Source organism: Myotis yumanensis, unplaced genomic scaffold, assembly GCF_028538775.1.
Source record: "Myotis yumanensis isolate MYYU_CA2020_CCGP unplaced genomic scaffold, mMyoYum1.0.hap1 SCAF_12, whole genome shotgun sequence".
NCBI classification, from domain to species: Eukaryota; Metazoa; Chordata; class Mammalia; order Chiroptera; family Vespertilionidae; genus Myotis; species Myotis yumanensis.
Window position 1 is genome coordinate 1,291,011 of NW_027223763.1, and position 21,038 is coordinate 1,312,048.

Sequence of the window (21,038 nt, forward strand, 5' to 3'; positions counted from 1 at the left end):
GCCCCACGCGCGGCTTCCCTCCCTCCCGGCCGGAGGGGGTTGGGGGTTGGGGGGGCTGCTTCCCTTCGCAGGCCGCCACGCTCCCCAGGTGGCGGACGGGGTCAGAGGGCCTACCCACCGCCCACAGAGGGGCCCCTTCGGCCCAAGCCTGGAAGACAGGCCCGCGGCCGCGGTCACCGCCCCTGCAACGTGGCCCCGCAGGGGCCTGACAGCAGCCGAACAGGCCACCGGTCCGGAGGCTCACTGACTCCAATCAGCTAACAAGCAGGTGCGCGCCGAGCGCAAAATACTTTATTTAACAATTTGCAGTGTAACAATTTGCATTTAGGAAAAATAGCCCCTCCGGGGAAGCTTCTTGAACCAAGTCGCTAACAGAACAAGGGGCTGGAGAAGCCGAGGGCAGCAGGTCTCAGGCCCCAGGAACCCCAGCCCCTGGACAGGGACCCCGGGACCCTAGCGAGGCCGGGCCTTTCCTGGCGAAAGAACATGGGTCCCATCACACCTGTGGGCGCCCCAGACGGTCACGTGACCCGGAAAGCGAAGGACCTGTGCCGAGGCCACATTCCCATGACCCTCCGCTGAGATTTAAAATACCAGGCGAACTACAGAATTAGTTCCTAGTGATTTTATAAATATCTCCACCTGCCCTCAGCCCTGCAGGCTTAACAAGAAGGTGAGTGGTTCTGAGAACCGCCGTGAAGGTAGAGCTGGAGGGAGTCCGGTGGGAGGAGCCCTGGCAGGTTCGCACGGCGAGCAGCAGGTCGGCCCTGCCCGGCTCGGTGTGGGGAAACCAGGGCAGAGATCAGCCTCAGGAGCTTCTGTCAAGAAGGTATTTTAAGCCACTTTCGTCAAGATGTGGCCAACAGTGCCAGCCAGGTGAGGGCACGTCGCTGGATGGCGCAGAGCTGGCCACCACACAGCCGCTCTGCCGGAGCCCAGCCAGGCCTCACTGAGCCCAACGGGGGAGTCCAGTCACGGCTTCCACACCGGCTGGTCGGCGAGGACCAGGCACCTGGAACCCAGGCTGTGCCGTGGCTCTTTCTCCCTCACGGGGGACAAAGCCAGGCTCCAGGTGGCAGGGACCCTCGTGGTCCTGCTGGGCCGCAGACACGCCTTTGCTGCGGGGGGAGCACACCACACTGACCACGGCGCGCCGCCTTCCCTCAGAGGCTGGTGGGCACCCGCCAGCGCCTGCCGTCAGGGCTGCGGACGCCGCGGCGGGGTTGCTCAGTCAGGCCTGCTCTTCCCTCCAGCGTCTTAGAACTGGGATGAACCTGGCAGCCACTCGCCATCAGCCTGAGACGCCCGAGTCCCGGCAGCTCAGCTCCCCAGCAGCAAAGGGCGTCCGGCTGCGCTCAGCATGACATTCCTACGTGACTACAAAGGCTTATCCTGAACTCATTCTTAGGCAGAAGGGGAGCCGAAGGTCCCTCTTGTCCTCGGATCTGGGAGCTGTGGGGTACCGGCAGCTCTTCCTCACAAGGTGCGAGCACGTGGCTCTACTGCGTGTCCATCGGGCACAGGAGGGAGGCCGGGCGGTCAGCCGAGTGTCGGTGGAGAGCAAGCTCAGGTCCCAGTGCTGACGGAGCAGGGCCATCTACCTCAGCACCGGGTACTTCCTCTGGCCAATCCTCCCAGGCCTGGCGCTTCCCGAGGTGGCCGAGGCCTGAAACGACATGGACAGCACTGACTCCGCCCGCCCCGAGGTGGGTGCCCCTCGTGAGGGCTCAGGGTGCTGCGACGTGGGCCGGGGTGACAGGCCAGCACCCCCGACGCCCAAAGGGCAGGTTGCTCTGCCCCGTTTTTGCAGCCACGACCACGGGCCACGTCAGGGTCAGGTCCTGGGGTTCCTTAGAAGGTGTAGCCATTTGTTAGGGGCTCAGAGGGAGCCAATCCCAAGGGCTGAGCATCTGAGGAGAAGGACAGGCACCGACTTGCTCCCTCACAAACCAGACTGACGTGCAGGCTGAGGGCTCCTGTGGAGGGTGAGCTGCAAGATCGAGGTCCAGGAGGGAGAGCCACCACCCCATCCTGAAGGGGAAAACAGACAGGTCCCAGGCGGAAACAGGCCTTGGCCCTGGGAGGGGGAGGGGAACAGAGGCCAAGAAAGGGCCTCCTGGGCAGCTGCCCAACGCAGAGGGCAGCAGGGCGGGCTCCGAGTAAGGAGGCTGGGCACACCGGGAGGCGAGGCAGGGTGTGCCCCAGGGCGCAGGTGGTTTCCATTCTGTGCCCAGAGCTCTGCAGATGCCTGTCCCCCAGCTCCCCTCACCCGGCAGCCAGTCTGTGCTGTAGAGGCAAGAGCCTGGGAGGGAGGGGAGTGGGGGGAGCAGTGGAGAACACCCTTCCTCTCTAAAATCAATAAATATGTTTTTTTTTTAAAAGAACACCCTGACAAAGGACATGGCCACCAGGTGGCGCAGCACGGCCGGCGCAGCCAGGGAACCGCAGTGGGCACAGCAGCAGGAGCAGGAGCGGCAGGACCCGAGGCCGTGGCCCAGCCGGCGCTGGGCCTCCCACTCCCGCCCAGGAGACCGCGCAGCTTACCTGTGCGAACTGTGCAGGGTTGTAGAAGGTCACGGATGCCCCGGGGGGCGCCTCTGCCGGGGGGTGGTCACTGGGAGCCTGGGAACCACAGAGAGCGCAGCTCAACAGACGACGTCACAGCCACAAGCACAGACACTATTGGGGTGAGCCGCAAAGCAGCATGCAGAGAGCTCGCGACCGGGCGGCCAGGCGCGCGCAGCGTTAGTGCGGTGAGCAGCCAGCAGGCACGGCAGCGACTGCCATCTAGTGTCCAGCGCGGAACCAGTGCGGTGACACGCAAACTACAGGCCACGTGACGGGCAAGCCTGGCTCCGCGCGACACGAAGATGCAGCATTCCTTTCCTTCCCTTCCCAGCGCGGCCACAGGACAGCTGTCGCCTGCACTCGCCCGGCTGAGCGTGAACCTGCTTGTGCTTGAGCAGAAGAGGAATTCTTCCTTCCAGATGAGCACCGACCCAGAGCGAGGCCACGCCCACGGCCAACGATTTGGAAAAAGCCAATTCAGGGAGTGCAGTTACAATCCCCCACCCCTGGCACGTTGGGGTCCACTCAATGGTCAGTGCGTCTGCACGTGGACACTCGCCGAGACGCTGGAAGAAAGGAACCCTGCATCCCAGTGATGTGGCGGCTGGGTGACACCTGGGTGACGTTAGTGAGCCACCAGCACCGCGCCCTGAAGGAACACGAAGGTGACCCAGTAGAGCCCTGTGTTCAGTGAGAACCGCCAGCCACGGGTACCTGGTGGAAGTGCTGGCTCACTTCACGGGACAGTGAGCTCATTGAGCTACAGCGCGAAAGCTACAAAACAGCGAGAACAGACAGTAAATGCGCCGCGCTCCAAGCCGGGGAGCAGCTCCAGAGCTTTACCAGCCACGAGAACTCCAGGGGGAAGAGGCGGGCGAGCCTCGCAGGCCCGGTTTAACGCCCAGGTCTGGTTAAGACACATTAGTGGGGGGTCTGTCCGGGTCTCGGCCAGAGCCGCCGACCGCCGGACCCTGAGGAATGCAGCAATCGGCGTGCCAGGCTGCGGGCAGAGCTTGGGTTGTGACCTCAAACCCCTCCCAGGGACTCTGCTCACAACAGTGCGATTGCACTTAGGAATCAGCAACTCTTCAAGTTGTGAAAGCGTTTAAACTGCCTGTTCTGCCCATTAACACTCATTCTCACAGGAAGAGACTCTGGGGCGCCCTTACCTCTCCCCCCTGGGGACCGTCCACTGGGCAGGGGGCCAGTGCAGAAGCAGGGAGCGAGTTTGCCGGGCTCACAACCTGCCGGGAAGGACACGAAATGCAGCAACTACCAAGGTCAGTGAGCGAGCCTCCCGCAGGGGCGGGTGACAGGGCGCCTTCCTTGGGTCCAGGCTACAGGCTGCCCTGCTCCACGGCGGGCTCCTCGGAGAAGTGGAGCCAAGAACCCATGTGTGTGCACCAGACATCACCATCCCGTGTCCCACTGCGTGCCTGTGGCCTGCTGTGATTTGTATCCCGTTTCTGAGAAGGAACCTGAGCCTGGAAGTGACTCCCACATCTCACACACTGACTAGCGGGGACCAGGGCTGAACCGGCTGATCCGACTTCAGAGCCCACACTCTGAACCGCTCTCCTGCCCGTCAAGTCCTCCACAGGAAACACCTTTCCTGCCGGGACCTCTGAGACACCAGCACGTCCCACACGTGGTGACAATGTGAGCTCCCACTGGAAGGTCGCCCGCGCACAGAAGAGGTGTCCCGGGGATGCCCACAGATGATCAAGAGCCGCTCCTGGCCAGGGAGGAGGCAAACCCCCACGGGGCCTGTCCTGTCCCGCTGCGCCCGCTCACCTGCGGTTCCAAGGAAGGTTCTGGAAGGGCTGGACCCCCAGCTGGCGCCTGCCCTTCCCTGCCAGACCCTTCTGCAGGTGGGGCTCCCTCTGCGTCTGTGCAGGAGACAGCAGGGAGGGGCTGACACATCCTAGCAGCTGGCCGTGTCCACCTACCCGCACGCATGTACTCGCGGAGGGAGGGCACGCGAGGAGGAGGGCACGCGAGGAGGGAGGGCACGCGAGGAGGAGGGCACGCGAGGAGGGAGGGCACGCGAGGAGGAGGGCACGCGAGGAGGGAGGGATGAGGCACTCCTCTCCGGGGAGAGTAAGGCCAGCGGCTCTCGGGGAGTCAGGGCAGGCGTGGGCTACTGCAGACGTGCCGCCCACACTGCCTACCTGGGTTTGGTTCAAACAGCTGCGCCGGGATCGGGAGCGGGGCAAGTGGAGCAAAGAGGTCCGCGGGGGCAAGCGCCGGGTCGGTGCGCTGGGACCCGCCCGGGTTGAGGATGTCCACATAGCGCGCTCGGCTCCCGGCTACGGTGGGAGGTGGGAGGCGGCAGTCAGTGGCGTGCCACCGCCCGCTCCCACGGCCTCCTCCCCGCGGCAGAGGAGGAGCCGCAGGAACCTCTCCCGTCCCACCGAGCGGCTGCGGGACGGCCCCCCGCGGTGCGCCTCTGCTGGCACCTGCCCCGGGCGAGGGCCCCCCTCCACCCTGCTCTGCACCCCTCGCCCACAGGGGGTGGCGGGCACCCCCTGCAGTCCCACTCAGGACCCAGTCCCCAGCACGGCTGCAGGACACATGGGTTATTCAAACCAGCGCCCACTTCTGGCCTGACTTTGTTACCTGCTTTTCTAGAAAACATGTTCACAGAGGCTCTGGGGGGCCCGCCAGGCCCAGGGGCGGCAGCTTGCGGAGCCTTGGGGAGCGACACTGGGGGTGGGGGCGGAGCCTTCTTCTGCGGAGGGACAGTGGCTTCAGAAACCTGCTCACGAGCCCAAAGGCCTGGACGCGCCACAGACAGAGCCTCGGAGGCAGGGCTCCTCCCGGGCACAAGGAGCCCCCCACCCCCCAACGAACCTCCTCCTCCGGCTCATTGGTGTCCACCCATCGGTTCTTCTTCTCGTCCCAGACGATCTGCCGTGATTGCGAAAAGCAAAGAACAAGGTCAGCGGGCACAGCGGAGCAGCTAGCCCAGTGGTCGGCAAACTGCGGCTCGCGAGCCACATGCGGCTCTTTGGCCCCTTGAGTGTGGCCACGAAGTTTCAATTGCACTGTACGTGCGCACCCGCACGTGGTATTTTGTGGAAGAGCCACACTCAAGGGGCCGCAGTTGGCTGACCACTGGGCCAGCCTGACTACTTTGTGACACGGACTGGAGGGACACGTATGTGCGTCATTCTGAAGCTGAAATACAGCGCCGACAACGCTGCCGGACACGCCACCGCGACACCCACCAAGCCCTCGGGGGCCCCTCCAGCGACACCCACCGACTTGTTCTTGTCGTCTGGCAAGTACGCTTCCGTCCTCTTCTTCCCAGACAGCCAGCGCGAGAACCAGGACTCGGCATTCTGAACCAAACCAGGACAAGCACGTGAGGGCGCGGTCCGAGCGAAACGACACAGGACAAGCCTGTGTGACCCGCTCTGAGGACCCACAGCCAGGAGCACGCGGACTTGTGTCCACACGTGGGGAGACCTCCTGCGAGTCCTGACAACACAGGGAGCCTGGGGGAGCACAGCGCACGCAGCCGAGGATGGAGAGGCACAAACAAGCACCACCCCCGCCAGGAAACGCCAACGCAAGCACAGCAAGTGTCACCGCCTGGCAGAAGGGCCGGCAGGAGCGCCAGTGCCCGCCCTGCACACGGGACAGGGCCTGGACGGTGGTGCCACTGTGGGCGGCTGCCGGGAGGGTGGCCTGCACCACCTACGGTGCCTTCTGAAGCTGGACCGGCTGCCTGAGCCCTGGGCCACACCCGAGAGAAACAGCGCCCTTGCCACCAGCCCAGGAAGAGCTGGGTGTGCCCGGTGGGGAGAAACCCAGCGCCCGTCGGGCGGAAGGGCAGTAGAACGGTGGCAGCCACACGGATCGCCCCACACGGGGGACGGGCCTCCTTCAGGCAAAATGCAAGGAAGGCTGAACTCCTCAGTGAGACAGAGAGGCCGCCCCGGGCGGGAGGGGACAGTCCTGGACACGCAGGGCCTCTGGGAGCAGGAACGGCCCTAGCTCTGAGCTGGGCGGGGTGACACGTGGGCACAGACAGAATGCCCACCACTGTGCCCCTCACACCGTGGCTCCTCTGAAAACGGGTCTGGCTTAATTAGAGAAGAAACGACTGCCTGGCCCTGGCCTCCGGGTGCCCGGGCTGCCGTGGGACCGAGCCGGCCCCGCTGGAGGCGGCCCGCGTTACCTTCTTAGGCTCCTTGGGCTCTTTCTTGGCTGCTGGCACCGGGCTCTTCCCTGCGGGAGCGGGCGTCCGAGGCGGAGGCTGCAGGGCCCCCAGGTTGGCACCCCCCCACGCTGGGGGGGCCTCCGAGTCCTGCGGCATCCTCGGGGAGCCCTGTCCAAGCAACGCGGGAACCGGTTCATCTGGGGCACCGCCCAGGAGCCCCAGAACATCCCTGAGAGACCGGAGAGCAAGAGCGAGGAGAGGAGAGGGAAGGAGGCGGGACGGGAGGGCAGCCCGGCGCCCGGGCCAACCTGAGAGCCAGCCCACAGAACAAGCGGCTCATCGAGGGGCATCACGGGACCGCAAGGCGGGCTCTGGGTCGGGAGAAACAGACTCCACGTGCCCCGAGCGTAAAGACTGGTCAGGGAGCCGGGGGCGTTTTAATGAAAAATGTCCCTGGTCAGAGTCTGTTTTCAATAGTTAACTCTCATTTTCACTTTTCCAGGACACACAGTGCAGTTTCAGCGACAGCGATCGCCTGCTGTCGGTGTCCGTGCTGAGCTGGGCACCCTGAGAAGGTTCCAGAAAGTGGCTGTAGACAGCATTTGTCCCGCCCGCTGGGCATCAGAGTAAACAGGTGGTATTTACACCAAACAGGTCTGATAAGCTGAGTCTGTTTCCAGGAACCCGGGGAGACTGCAGGGGCCCCGTGCAGAGCAGGTGCAGGGCCGGGGGGGGCCGTAGGGGCCCCTAGAAAAGTGCGGTGCAGTCACAGCGGCCGCCAGCGGTGCTCCTCCTTCAAGCAGCGGCTCCCACACCAGTACATTCCCCTCCCACTGGCGTCTCCTCCCAGGGCCTCTCCTAAGTCAGCGCTATCTGCCCCAGGACCCCGCCCTCGTCCACAGGGAGGTGGGAGGAGCCAGTACCGCATTCTCAGACTTGCCACCCAGTTCCTCTTCCCTTCGCTCCGCCAGCGAGCCTCTCCCGCGGGGGTCCTGGGGCAGCGCTCCTGTCAATGGCAGAGAGGGCCTCTGTGACCTCGGAGCCGCCAGGCACAGGGCAGAGGGAGCCGGCACGGAGGGGGCATGCGAAGGCCGCACCCTCTCCATGCACCTGAGCACCAGGCCTGAGCGCCCTGCCTGCAGGCTCCTCCCCCGCCCCACTCCCGGGACAGGAGACCCATTCAGCTCGCTCCGCGGCGACACCTCGCAGACCCACCTGGGTCCTGGGCCCGGAGCAGGTGTGCGCTCTCCTGCAGAGACGGTGCGCTGGGTGGCAGGCCAGGCCCTGGGTACCGGGCCGCGGGGTCCGGCCCAGAGGGCTCTGCAAAGCCAGGCGCTGGCTCCCCAGGGCCGGGGGGCGGCACGGGGAACATGGGCACCCCGGCAGGGACGGCGGGCAGGCCCTCGGGGAACATCGGCGGAGCTGCATGGGGACAGTGGAGGAGTCAAAGGTGCCGAGGCCACGTCTGTCCCTGCAGCTGCCCCGGTGCGATCGGTGGTGCGGTATTGGCACGGCCTGCTCCTCCCTGAGAGACAGGAGGGCCTGCCACCCAGCAGGACACGCCGAGACAGGGCATCGCAGCTGGAGCAGTGAACAGACACCTGCCAGCGCTGAGGGGAGGCACCGTGAGCAGCAGGACCCAACCTCCGCTTCTGGGGCTCAGACCGGCCACCCACCTGCCCCCGGGCATCCAATGCCATGAGACCCGCTGAGCTCGGCAAGGTTATGAATAAGCATGGAGGAGGAGGAGGAGGAGGAGGAGGAGGAGAAGGAGGAGGAGGAAGAGGAGGAGGGGGGTAGGGGGGGAGGAGGAGGGGGAGGAGGAGGAGAAGGAGGAGCGGAAGGGGAAAATGTCCCTGGTCAGAGTCTTTTCAATAGTTACGCTGCAGCGGGAGGAGGGGGAGGAGGAGGAGGGGGAGGAGGGGGGAGGGGGAGGAGGGGGGGAGGGGGAGGGGGAGGGGGAGGGAAGGGGGAGGGGGAGGAGGAGGGGGGAGGGGGAGGGGGGAGGGGGAGGGGGGAGGGGGAGGAGGAGGAGGAGAGGGGGAGGAGGAGGAGGAGGAGGGGAGGGGAGGAGGGGAGGGGAGGGGAGGAGGGGAGGGGGAGGGGGGAGGGGGAGGAGGGGGAGGGGGAGGAGGAGGGGAGAGGAGGAGGGGGGAGGAGGAACAAGCGCCCCTGGGTTCTCCTCGTCTGGAAGCTGCCGTCTCGAGAGAAAGGGGCGGGCCTTCCCCGGCGCAGGCTCACCTGACGGCAGCAGCCACACACCCTGGCCAGAGCGCTCGGGGCTGGGCGCAGGTGGCACCAGCAGTGGGTTCTCGGTGCCCGGGTGCGAGGGCTGCTCGGGTCCTGGCCCATCGTACTGTCCCACCTCGGAGCTGGGGGTGCTGGCACAGCGCTGGGGGAAGGCCGGGTCCTGACGCCACACCACAGCGCCCTCCTGTGGACAAATGGCTCAGGCCTCGCTGGCAGCCAGGCTGTGGGAGCCATCCCGCCTCATCCCCGAGAGGCCCTCCCACACACCGCACGCCTTCCCTGTCCTGTCCACGCCCAACACCACGGGTGGAAACCAGCACGAGAAGTGCCAGCCGCGACGGACCACGCTCACCTTGACCTGCCTCTCCACACGCTGCAGCTGCACCAGCCAGGCAGGCTCCACAAAGGACTCCTCCTCCGGCCTCTCTCTCAGCTGCGGGTCGAAGAGGCGTAACTGGGAAGCGATCTGGAGACACACGAGAAGGCAGGCCCGTTACTACCAGTGTCTTCACAGCCGCTCCGACCTGGAGCAGACGCACCCAGGGCCGGGCGGCCTCTGCGGCAGGCCTCCCACTCAGTGGTGCCACAGGGCGAGCCCGGACGCCACGCTCACAGGAGCCGACCTCGGGGTGGCTGCATGGGGTCCGCAGGGCCCAGGCCCCGGAGCTGAACTTCCTGACACCGCCACCTGACGACAGACTGGACTTGGCCAAGCCAAGTGCGGAACTGACGTAGACAGACGTACTCTGAGCGGGTGGGGAGGTGGGCTGGGGGTGGGGGGAGCTGGGGGCCCTGGGCAGGACCGGATGAGGCAAGCTTGGCCTCACACTGTCCGGAAGCCTCCATAACAAAACCTTCCTGGGTGTCACTTGAGCACATTCTCCGGGAGGGGGACACACGCTGTGGCGCTGGCTGGGCGCTGGCCCATCCCGTCTAGGGTCCACAGTTCTGAGGCCAGTCACGCTGCCTCACTGCCCAGGGCGGGGAAACCAGGCCACAGTGGGTCAGCAGGACCCAAACCCAGGCTGTGGGACCCGCAGGCTCCACTAACGGCGGGACCGACCTCTGCTCTGGCCTTGGAGCTCCCGGCACAGTCTCTGCACGGGAGCGAGACGGACGGACTCGTGCGCTAACGTGCCAGACACCAGCAGCTGCCTGAGAGCATCTCAGTGTGTGACTCGTCCCGACCTCTGCCCCCGAGTCTGGCGCCCTGACCCCAGGCTGCGGGGCGGCTCAGGACCGCACCTGGACCAGCTGGCTGATGAGCACGGGGGAGTGCCTGTGCGGCTGCAGCAGGATGCCCTTGGCGATGACCTCGCAGTAGTGGAAGGCCTGCGTGGCCAGCCCCATGTCGGCCAGGCGGCAGGAGTAGATGAACTTGAACACCTGGAGCAAACACACACACAAGCTCAGCCCCCGCGGCTCCTCCCGTCTGCAGCCGCCCCACAGCCCCACAGCTGAGAACTGTCCTGGACGATTTGGGCCCCGCCCCCGGCAGCTCGTTTGCTCCTGGAGACAGTTCAGAGCACAGGACACTGCGAGCTTCGGAAGCACAGTCCTTCTCTGCAGTCCTCAGAGCTGCCAGGTCAAGTAGAGAGGCCGCAGCTCAGCACACGCTCACAGCCCCCGCCCCACGCGGACTGTCCCACAGCCAGTCTCCTCGCTCAGGGTCATGCAAGTGCTGCACACACATGCACACACACGCTCAGACTCTCACACACTCACTCCTGGGTCAGATAACACTCCTCATCACACTAAAAATAGCCGATAGAAACAAAATACTCGAGATTTATAAGGTTTTAAATATTAAGACCCAAAATACAAACAAAATCCTCAATTCAACAGGGTTTATTCTCAAACATTACCAATCAATGTCGCCCCAAGATTTCCAAAAACACTGCCTTTTGCGTGAGAATTTTCCACCCCACAGCCCGCAGCCTCGCCAGCCCATGGGCGGGGCTCACCTGGAAGTTGGGCATGGGGCCGGACTGCTGTGCCCAGCCTGTGGGCGGGGCTCACCTGGAAGGTGGGCATCGGGCCCGGACTGTGTGTGTGCCCAGCCCATGGGCGGGGCTCACCTGGAAGGTGGGCATCGGGCCGGACTGTGTGCCCAGCCTGTGGGCGGAGCTCACCTGGAAGTTGGGCATGGGGCTGGACTGCGTGCCCAGCCTGTGGGCGGGGCTCACCTGGAAGTTGGGCATGGGGCTGGACTGCGTGCCCAGCCTGTGGGCGGGGCTCACCTGGAAGTTGGGCATGGGGCTGGACTGCGTGCCCAGCCTGTGGGCGGGGCTCACCTGGAAGTTGGGCATGGGGCTGGACTGCGTGCCCAGCCTGTGGGCGGAGCTCACCTGGAAGTTGGGCATGGGGCTGGACTGCGTGCCCAGCCTGTGGGCGGGGCTCACCTGGAAGTTGGGCATGGGGCTGGACTGCGTGCCTAGCGACTGCGCATACTCATAGGCCTCTGTCCTCTGGATGGCTTCATTGGTCGCAAACTTTGAAAATGGCAAACTGTTGAGGAAAGGAGTGAACTTATTTGAGCCAGTCCCCCAGCAGCACGTCATGCCACACGGCCAGGCCGCAAGGCCACCTCCCGGCTCCGATCTGGGTTAACAGGAGGGCGGGGTGGGGAGGGGCACACAGTTATGCAATTCCTCACCTGTGGTTCGATCCAATTAAGACGAGTTTTGTGGCTTTCTTGGTATAAACCCCAAATCCAACTTCGGCCATGAGGTAGCAGAAGTGCGCGGCGTCCAAGAGGCCTTTCGAGGCTGAGGAGACACAGGGGGGCCACGTCTCGGTCGGGGGTTCTCCCGAAACCAAAGATGGCGAATAGCCAGCGGCAGTGATGCCAGAGGCGCGCGAGTCCGGTCCCTTCCACCCGACACGCTGCACGCAGTCTCCGTGCCCCACGCCCACGGCCTCCTGTCTGCACGGACCCACCTAGCGTGTCGCCCATCGTGGCCATCGTCCTGGACTCCACATCCATGTTGTTGTTCAAGTTGGACAGAACCATGGCGAGGTGTGGCCTCCAGTCTCCCCACTTCTCATCGCCGCAGCACTAGGTACAGAAAGCCAGCGGGACACTCCTTACCCTGGGTGACCCCGGGCCGGGTGTCACCAGCCTGCAGGGTCGGGCTCCGGGAGCGAGGGGCAGGGCAGAAAGGAAGGCAGCCTCATCCCGCGATGAAACCGCCGGAGCAGTCCCCACACACGGGGCCGCGTGAGCCACGGGAGTACCACTGACCGTGGACGCTGCAGGCATCCGCCCGGACATCAGCTGGTAGACGGTCTGCAGAGGGTCGTTGATGGGAAGACTGTTGGCGAATCTGGGGAGACACCACGAGAGGAAGCTGACCTGGCCTGGCTCCCCCACACAACTGGCCCCGTCTCAGCCCTTCAACCATCAGCCCGATGCCTCCCTCCCCTCAGCGCGCACGCAGCTCAGTGTTAAAGGCCCGAGAGAGAGACAAGGCGCTCAGCGGTCTGACAGAGCTCAGCACCCAGCAGTGCACAGGGTGCGGCCCCGCAGCGCAGGGGAGGCCCAGCTTTCTCTGCCGAGAGCTAGACCCTGTGCCTCGAAGAGCTGCCAAGGCTCGGCCGCCGGACCAGCTGGCTGCGCCCAGAAGCCGCCAGCCCAGCGAGTCTGTACCTGGTCATGACTCTGGCGTGAGTCCGGCTGTCCATCTTGCTGGCGAGCAGCAGAGCGTGACCCCACAGGCCGTTCTTCATCGCGGCCTCCAAAGCATCCTGCAAAGCAGCGCAGTGAGCCTAGGAGCAGTGACTCATGTGACGCGAGTCAGGCACCGGGGAGCGTGTGGTCTGCGTGGCCGGGAAAGAGGAAAGGGCTCGACTGCGGTGACACACTTGCCTCAATGGCCCCCAGAACACACCTGGGCCACTGCCCTCACCCCCCGCCCGGCCCCGTCACAGTGCCTGTGGCCGTGGGTCCTGCTTTTACAAACTGTTACAAGCAGCCCTGGCCGGGCGGCCCGGTGGTTAGAGCGCCGTCCTGACGCACCAAGGTCGGGCACAGGAACAAGGGGAACAACGAGTCAAGGCCCTGCTTCTCTCCTCTCCACAACATCAATACGTTAAACACTTATTGTTAATAACTGGAACAAGCAGGCCAGGAGACACAGGACGCGGGAGGCAGCGCTGCCCCCTCCAAGGTCCTCCCCACCGGGCGATGATGCCTCTCCACGTGGGCAGCGCGTCCCCTTAGCCAAGTGACCTAATACTTCAGAGAACTTCTGACCGTGACCTGAGCTTATCACGACACACAAGCACCAAGGACTTGGAGCTGTCAGACCCCTGCCGCCGGGCCACGCAGAGCTGGGCATGAGCCCACAGCCCACAGGGACCCCTCTACCCTAGACCCGCCCTCCACTCGGCACCACCAGAGAACTTCCACAGCGCCAGCACCTGTGCGAGGCCTCTCCCCAGCCCGCAGCCTCTGCACGCGCCGTGCCTGATCCATTCCCGCTGGGCACCGCTCCCCCACACCCCGCACACCTCAGAGGCGAGCGCACCCCTAACTGTGACAACGGGCTGTATGTCTGTCTCGTGCACGTGTTCACCCGACAGTACTGCATGGGCGGGCACAGCCCGAGCGCGACTGCGTGCACTTGAGCGGGAATGAGGAGGGAAACTGAGACTTCAACGCTGGCAACGTGTGAGGAGACGGTGCTGACACCTTCAGAGATGACAGGGCCAGACACCTGTTCACGGGGTGGCCGTCAAGGCCCGGTGCTCTCCAGGCAGGCCTGCCCTCCCACTGCTTCCTGGCACTTAAGCCCACGTGGCGGATGCCAGGACGCCCCGGCGCCCGAGACCTTGGAACTCGCCTTCTTGCGGCCATAGAGCAGCAGCTCCCGGAACCGCTCCGTCTCCTTCTCCAGAGAGCTGGTGGCGGCCTGGCTGTCGGTGAGGAAGGAGAGCTGGGCCTCCACCGACTCCTCCTCCTCCTCAGCCTGACCCACGGCCTCGTTGGTGAAGTCGATCAGGTTGGCCTCGTTGGGTGACTTCCCAGGAAGCCACACCGTCCTGTGGTCTTGTAACAACAGCTCGGCAATGTCTGTGCCCACCACGGTCTGCAGGGCGGCGGGGACAGAAAGAACAACAGGACTTCCCACAGGCCCCTCTGGGGGAGGCCGCCAACAGGCCGCCCAGTGCACGCCGCCCCCCACACGCCCAGGAGCCGAGAGACCAACATGGTGGGCCCGAACCTGCCCTCGCCCCAGCTGCACCCCCGCTTGTCTCCCCTTCCCCACGTCACTGCTGAGACGGCTCCGCGTGCTCGGCCCAGCACAGACATCCTCCCCACGCCGTGGGGGACAGGATCCCTGAGACTCCAGGCCAAGAAGAGGCGTTTTAAAGGTAAGACGACACGTACCCCGTTCTGTCTGCACAACAGGATGATAAAGTTCCAGAGGAGATTTGCGGACTCTTTGTCAATTAAGCTCTCATTCTGCAAACACTGGGTGGCTTTGCTCTGCGCAAAGTTAATAACGTCCACCTTGTGGGTGTCGTCCCTAAAAGGAGGACAGCCCTCAGTGGACAGCGATGAGCGCCGCGGCCCAGCCACACTCACGCGGTGCCCACAGCTGCCCGTGCCCCGGCGGGACCTACTTCCCCAGCGGCCCCGGGAAGGCGCGCATCTCCTCCTGCTCCGGCAGGTGCTGTAGCAGTGTCTGTGGACAGGGAGGGACGGGGGGACAGGGAGGGGCAGCTCAGGGCAGGCTCCGCCACTGCCCCGTGTCTGCTGACCCGAGGACGGTCTGTCCCATCGGGGAGGCCGAGGTGCTCCACCAGTGACTTTCACCCTTTAAAGCGGTGAGACCCATTCCCCCTGAGCTCTGAGCCAACACGTGTGACAGAGGCTGGTGGGCCGCAAAACAGTGCCCACCACACGGGCCCCCAGGGCACCCCAACCCCCACTGCCACCTTGCTACTTGTCACTGAAATCACCAGTACTGAACACCAACAGGCCCTCCCCTCAAAATCAGAAACGCAAACAAAGATAAAAGACGCACAACCACACAGAACAAATAAAACCCCTCCACCGAGGGTCCACGGAGGAAACACTCCGCATGACCGTTTTCAGACAAGGCTGAGGCACGGCCTGTGGGCCCGCGGCCGCCCCCGGCCTCACCTCCATGCTGTGCACTTCCACCAAGGCCGGCTGTCCCTCCGAGGGCAGGTTGGGGATCACGCGGATGAGCTGACCCCCAGGACCAAACCGGGCACAGACATGAGGCACGGAGAACTTCTCCGGGGAAGTGGGTCTCGACGGAGCTGCAGGGAGAACGTGAACAGGACACAGCCGGGGGGTCAGCTCTGGGGCCTCGGGGCCAGACCACAGCTCGATGTCAAGGTGCCCACAGGCTGAGGCCCCACGTGAACTGACTTTCAGCTGGAAGTCACTAGTGGCTAAGGGCCCCGTTAAAGTAGAACTCCAGCGCGGCTTAGGAAATGTCTAAATCCTTAGAAACGAAACCATCTCCTCGAAATCTAAAAGCTCTTCAACACCGCCCGAAGCGCCTGTCACAGGAAGCAGCACCCGGGACCCTTCGTGCCTGAGCCTTCGTCCTCAACGGCGGGGCCGTGACCGCACCCAGTGAAGGCGAGGGCCGCTGCCCAGCCTGGTGGCTCAGGTCCAGCACGTCCTGTGCACTGAAAGGTCACGGGTTCAAGTCCTGGGCATTTTCGGGTTTGGTCCCCAGGAGGGGCGTATGCGGGGGGCGGGGGAGAGGGCGGCAACCAACGGATGCCACTGTGGTTCCTCTCCCATCGCTGTGTTTCTCTCCTGTTCTCTCTCTAAGCGTGTCCTCAGGTGAGGTTGCAACTGAAATACTATCTCAAGAACGTCACATACTTTCACAGTTTCCCAGACTCAGCATGAACAGACCTCCCCGGGACTGAGCGTGGAGTGGGAGAGCCGAGGGCAGCTTTTCTAGGGGAACCGGAGTTCCCGCCACAGGCTGCTGACCCGCGTGGTCGGCATGGGAACAGGAGGCCCCGCCCGAGAGCCTGGCGGTGAGCTACAGGGAGTCACAAGAGTGCCCGTGACAGAGGCAGGACAGCTCTCCGGCCTGAGTCCAGCTACAGCCGAGGGTGCTGCCAGCCCAGCGGGACCAGCCTGGCCCTCAGAAGGACGGGCGTGCTGTGACACAGCTGTCCCTACTCCGGGGAGGACCGGGCCAGGCCATCACAAATGCCCTCAGTTGCAACTCACTCCCGTTTCTCGCCCCAGGCTTGTGAAGCGACCGAGGGGTGACTCGGCATCCCCGCCCCTGAGGGCACCCAGGGCCTTGACCACACACACCTTGCTCCACGGCGGGCCAGCCGGCGTCGGCAGGGTAGCCGTACTCTGGGAAGCCCTGGGCGCTGCTGAAATTGCCCATGTAGGCGTCGTAGGCATAGTCCCCGTGGAAGGAGCCTGGCGGCGGCGGCGGCAGCGCCTCATAAGGCCCCACGGTCACATTGCAGCTTCTGTAGACCTGACTCTTCGGGAACACAAAGCCGGCAGGCAGTTAGCTCGCAGGAGCGCCAGCCAGACCTGGAGGTGCTGCCAGAGCAGGGGGACCTGGGTCTACACAGAGCCGTGGACAGCCTGCCTGCCGCCCCCCGTGGGCCCGCGCGCACCTGCTGCGAGTGGGCGCTGAAGCTGCTGTGGCGGCTGTGCACGCTGGGCGCGCTGCGCAGGCTCTGGCCCGAGTGCTCGCTGTGCACGCTGCGCCGGTCCACGTCGTCCCCGTAGGGGTCCCTGTGGGGCTCAGGGTCGTCGTCAAAACTCCCTGTGAAGCGAGGGTCGTACCTCCAGGGGTCGTCGTACCTCTCGGGCCTGGAGGGCCAGTGGGGCAGAGGCAAGAGAGGGCACTGAGGCCGCTGGCATGACGCACTGCTGCTCAACACTCAAGCCCTACGGGTCCTCAGCGCCCGCTGCCCTCACATCATGACGGGGCCTGCCTCGCAGGACACGGTACGAGCCCGCCCCTAGGGGATGCCTGGAACCCAGGGCCAAGGTCAGTCCCGGGTGAAGGGTCAGGGGAGCAGGCTGCAAGGTCACAGCCACCGAGGAGACAAGGGCAAGCCGGTCCCAGGCGCTTGTGCTGCGCCCACAGTGAGCGACGCCAGCGGGCCAGTCTGCCCGCCCCTTTCAGACAGTGGCCGTGACACCAGCGGCTCCCGGGACCCCCAGCTGCAGCTGGTGGGGCGTTACAAAGCACAGCTGATTCCCGTCCCCCTCGGCGAAGGGTGTCTCACCCACCTGTCAGCATAGGCGTAGCTGTCTTTCCTGTACGGCTCGTATTCCGCGTCATACCAATACCTGCGGTCGTAGGGGCGGGGATCCCTGAACCCAGACCCATAGGAGTACCGATCCCAGCGGCCCGGATCTGCAAGCAAGGGATTAACGAGCTGATACAACACTCGCGGGAGACGCTGCGCCTCCAGCACCGAGGAGCCTCGCCGTCCCCCCGAGAGGCATGACCCTGGGTGCTGAGATGCCGGAGGTCTCGCGGAGTCCTCTCCCCGTGTGACACCCAGTGGCCACTGGCTTTTCCTCCCAATACACATGATTAGGAAGAGAAACCGGCTATGTGACATCTTGGTTAAGTTCTTGCCCATAGTTACTACTTTGGAACAGTTCATCCCGTAACTTTACGCTTTATTCCCATGTCTTCTGATGTGGCCTAGGAAGGGTGAGGAAATCCTTAGAACCCAAGGGCTGCTTGAACAAGGCCAGTCCCATCCGAGCCCCCAGACGTGCCCTCTGACCAGTGTGTTACGTGGAAGGGAGGCAGAGGCCTGTGAGCGGAGCGGGGCGGGGCGGGGCGGGGCGGGAGGGCCGTGTTGGGTAAGCGAGGGCTGCCGGCCTGGACCCTCTGCACCGAGCAGGACACAGCTTGGCAGAGGGAGGAGCAGGGCTCAGGGACATGTGGCCAAGAGGCACCGCCTCCCCACCCCCCACCCCCCCCACAGCGAGGGGACACTCCTGCACCTCCAGTGCCGGAGCCACAGCCCCGCAGCCACAGAGCAGGGCAGACACACTAGCCCAGGAGCAGCTCGTGTTCCTCTGATCAATGTGAACGATCGCAGGGACAGGAAAGGCAGCCCCGGCCCCTGGCAACTGTTCTAGGAAGTCAGAGAACTGCTCGTGTGAGCCAGACACGCGTGCTGTGACCACGATGCAGCTTCTGGATGAAAAGCAGCAACAGGATCACTTCCAGAAGCAGGTGACCGTGGCTCTGGGATGAAGACAGAGCCTAATGGGGACTCTGCCTAAGGCCCGAGGGGCGTGTCCCAGGCTGACGTACCTCCATAGTCGTACTGGCCGCAGTAGTAGTTGGCGTAATCGCTCTGGCTGCTCCATCCACGCTTGGAACTGTAGTAGCCCTCAGGAGGCCCCTGCCTGAAACCACACAGGGATTACCAACAAGCCACCTACTTCTGAAAAGCGCGACAGTATCGGCCTACAGACTGCGCCCAGGGCGACAGGCACTCGTCCAAGCCCTTGGTCGTGGAGTCCTAATCAGAAGGCCCAGAGCCAGGAGCGTAAGGGATTCCCTGCGCCCAGTGCGCTGAAGTGCCTCTATGGTAACAACCACACGAGCGCCCAGCACAGATCGTGGCGTTCGCAGTGCCGTCGCCGGAGCAGGGCTCTCGAGTGTGGATGTCAGACTCAGCCGATGCCAAGGGGTGTGGAGGGGAGTCGGATCCGACTTCCAGACCCGCCGCACAGACCATGCCCGTGTCCTCCGGGCGGGTCCCAGTGCTCCCAGCCTGGTGCCCTCAGAGCAGACCAGCGTGGGCCCTGCCTGCACCGGCCGGGCTGGCCTCACAGAGCAGCCTGGCTGTGACCTGCATTACAGAAAGGGTGGAATTTAGCAGGAAGATCAGGTATCTGACCTGCTGAAAGGGCTTAATGACATTTTTGTTCTTTAATAGCAAGTTTTAGGTAATACTTCATTTTTTAAAGAAATATATTTTTATTGATTTCCGAGAGGAAGGGAGAGGGGGAGAGAGAAACATCAATGAGAGAATCACTGATTGGCTGCCTCTTGCTCGCCCTCTACTGGGATTGAGCCTGCAACCCAGGCTTGTGCCCTTGACCGGAACTGAACCCGGGACCCTTCAGCCCCCAGGCTGGGTTCTACCCACTGAGCAACACCAGCAAGGGCTGTAATACTTGACTTTTAAAACAGACTTCGCTCGTGTCTCACTCAGCTGAGCCTGGGGCTTGGTGGGTGCAGCCCTGGGGAAGGAGTGCAAGGCCTCAGCCCAGCACCCGCGCTCACTGCCCCAGGGTGAGAGCACCCGTCCACGCATGGGGGGGGGGGTCTCCGAAAAATGACCTGATGCAGCACAAAACCAGGAACACGCACCTCTTCGCCCCCACAAACCCCGCATTCGTGGGAAAGACAATCACAAAAACAACAGGCCCACGTCACCTTGAGCAGCGCCCACAGGGATGTGATCCCAGTGGCACAACGAAGACGAACTGATGCTACACACCACGTGGGAACACGCACGCACCCCAACCACAGCAGGGCCGAGGAGGCTGCTCCCCAGCGCTGCCAGAGTGGTGCGGACGTGGCAGACGGGGACACACCTCCCACGTCACCGCCCGCCTTGTTGGGTGCCTCTCCACACTGAGCAGCTCTGGCCTCTGAAATGTCGCCACATGAATCTGCAGGTGGGTGAGTGAAGGGAAACCGGAACAGCCAGATGCACCCTGGCTCCACCCGCCTCCCGACCCCTGGCCTCCAGAGTTGAAGAAAACACTGGCCCACAGCTCTCGCCGAGTCAGACGCTGCCCAGGCGGCAGGGTGGTCCCCAGGCAGTAGGACATGAGCACCTGGCCCGCTGGGCCACACGCAGGTCAGTGCGCCCTCTTCAGGCCTGGACAGAGGCCAGCTGATGGCACAGACTCACAGACCAGCTACCAGACACCGAGGGGCCCGCGTAAGGAGCTCACGGTTCTGAAAGGCAGTGCGTGAACCAAGCCTGCACCGGCGGCCACACCTCTCTGTCCCACGTTTAAGGAACCACGTGCCCTCGTAGCACCGACAGCTGTGAGGCGTTACTTCGCCAGGTGAAGGCTTTGGGAGGCGGCAGAGCTGGAACCCTGACAGCCACCTCCCTCGTCCCGCCCCCCCAGGCACCGAGCGGAGGCCTCTGAGCTCCAGTTCTCACGCGGCTGGAGGTGCGGCCCGGGGCTCTTTCAACATGCTTGTTTGTAATCGCAAAATCCAGCCAGGGTCCGCCTGCGAGAGAAGCCGGCCGGAGTGCCGGCACAGAGGCTGCTGGGAAAGCACCAAGGCCCAGGCCGGCCTGGCATCAGCACCGTGGACTCTGGCCTGCGGGGGGACCAGTCCGCAAAGTAAAAGCTGCCAGTCTAGGACCCTGAGCATTCCGTCAGCGAGCCTCCAGGGCGCACGCGCCCCAGCGATGACCGCCGCCTGGGCTGGGGGAACCCTGCCCGAGGACAGTGGTGCCTCCAGGGCCCCGCCCTGGGTCTGGCTGACGCGTGGCCATGGCTGCATGGGGTGTGCTGACCTCCATGTAAACACGCATCTTGCAGTCTGTCCACATGGACAAAATGGCAACCAGCAGGGTGGACACTCCTCACACAGTCTCTCCACATCAGGACATCACTACAGCCAGCAACACAAACATCACCTGGCAGACGGCCGGTCTGAGCAGTGGCTCGCCCGGGAGCTGGGCCGCTCCGGCTCGGGGTAGCGGTAGTTCTCAGCGTAGGTGGACGCTGCGCCATCGTAGGGCCTGTACCTGGGATCGTATAGGCCGTAGACGTCCTGTGGGAAGACAGGTTTATGCAGCATCAGGCCCCCAGGAGCAGGCACCAGCTCTAGGCTGCACGGATGGCTCTCCCAGGGGCACGGGACACGGGACTTCCCCGAGCGAAACAGAAAACCTCCAGGATGACGGCCCCAGGCAGGCAGCGCTGCCCTCCAGCCCCAGCCCGGCCTGCTCAGGGGAGGCCAGCACGCAGCAGGCACCCCGGAGCCATGGCAACTCGTGAGGGCTG

At 64.2% G+C, this 21,038-nt stretch overlaps 1 protein-coding gene across 7 annotated transcripts in view; it reads right to left on the minus strand.

The window, feature by feature from the left end:
• Nucleotides 1–263: 263 nt before the first annotated feature.
• SEC16A (SEC16 homolog A, endoplasmic reticulum export factor) overlaps nt 264–21,038 on the minus strand; it is a 30,088-nt gene continuing 9,313 nt past the window's right edge. For 5 of the 7 annotated variants that reach the window (XM_070430294.1, XM_070430289.1, XM_070430295.1 and 2 more), the window contains 29 exons: nt 20,669–20,805; nt 18,304–18,398; nt 17,256–17,382; nt 16,631–16,829; nt 16,311–16,491; nt 15,138–15,280; nt 14,615–14,676; nt 14,379–14,517; nt 13,831–14,076; nt 12,636–12,733; nt 12,231–12,312; nt 11,927–12,044; nt 11,643–11,754; nt 11,389–11,494; nt 10,232–10,372; nt 9,339–9,452; nt 8,978–9,170; nt 7,952–8,158; nt 7,660–7,742; nt 6,755–6,904; nt 5,832–5,912; nt 5,422–5,478; nt 5,188–5,299; nt 4,740–4,877; nt 4,363–4,457; nt 3,738–3,812; nt 3,283–3,342; nt 2,545–2,622; nt 264–1,666 (listed from right to left, as the gene is read on the minus strand). In XM_070430294.1, the coding sequence (XP_070286395.1) occupies nt 1,598–1,666; nt 2,545–2,622; nt 3,283–3,342; nt 3,738–3,812; nt 4,363–4,457; nt 4,740–4,877; nt 5,188–5,299; nt 5,422–5,478; nt 5,832–5,912; nt 6,755–6,904; nt 7,660–7,742; nt 7,952–8,158; nt 8,978–9,170; nt 9,339–9,452; nt 10,232–10,372; nt 11,389–11,494; nt 11,643–11,754; nt 11,927–12,044; nt 12,231–12,312; nt 12,636–12,733; nt 13,831–14,076; nt 14,379–14,517; nt 14,615–14,676; nt 15,138–15,280; nt 16,311–16,491; nt 16,631–16,829; nt 17,256–17,382; nt 18,304–18,398; nt 20,669–20,805 (3,498 nt within the window). In that variant the 3' untranslated portion in view covers nt 264–1,597. The remainder of the gene's footprint in view (nt 1,667–2,544; nt 2,623–3,282; nt 3,343–3,737; nt 3,813–4,362; nt 4,458–4,739; nt 4,878–5,187; nt 5,300–5,421; nt 5,479–5,831; nt 5,913–6,754; nt 6,905–7,659; nt 7,743–7,951; nt 8,159–8,977; nt 9,171–9,338; nt 9,453–10,231; nt 10,373–11,388; nt 11,495–11,642; nt 11,755–11,926; nt 12,045–12,230; nt 12,313–12,635; nt 12,734–13,830; nt 14,077–14,378; nt 14,518–14,614; nt 14,677–15,137; nt 15,281–16,310; nt 16,492–16,630; nt 16,830–17,255; nt 17,383–18,303; nt 18,399–20,668; nt 20,806–21,038) is intronic. The other 2 variants (XM_070430292.1, XM_070430293.1) reach the window with 2 other exon arrangements.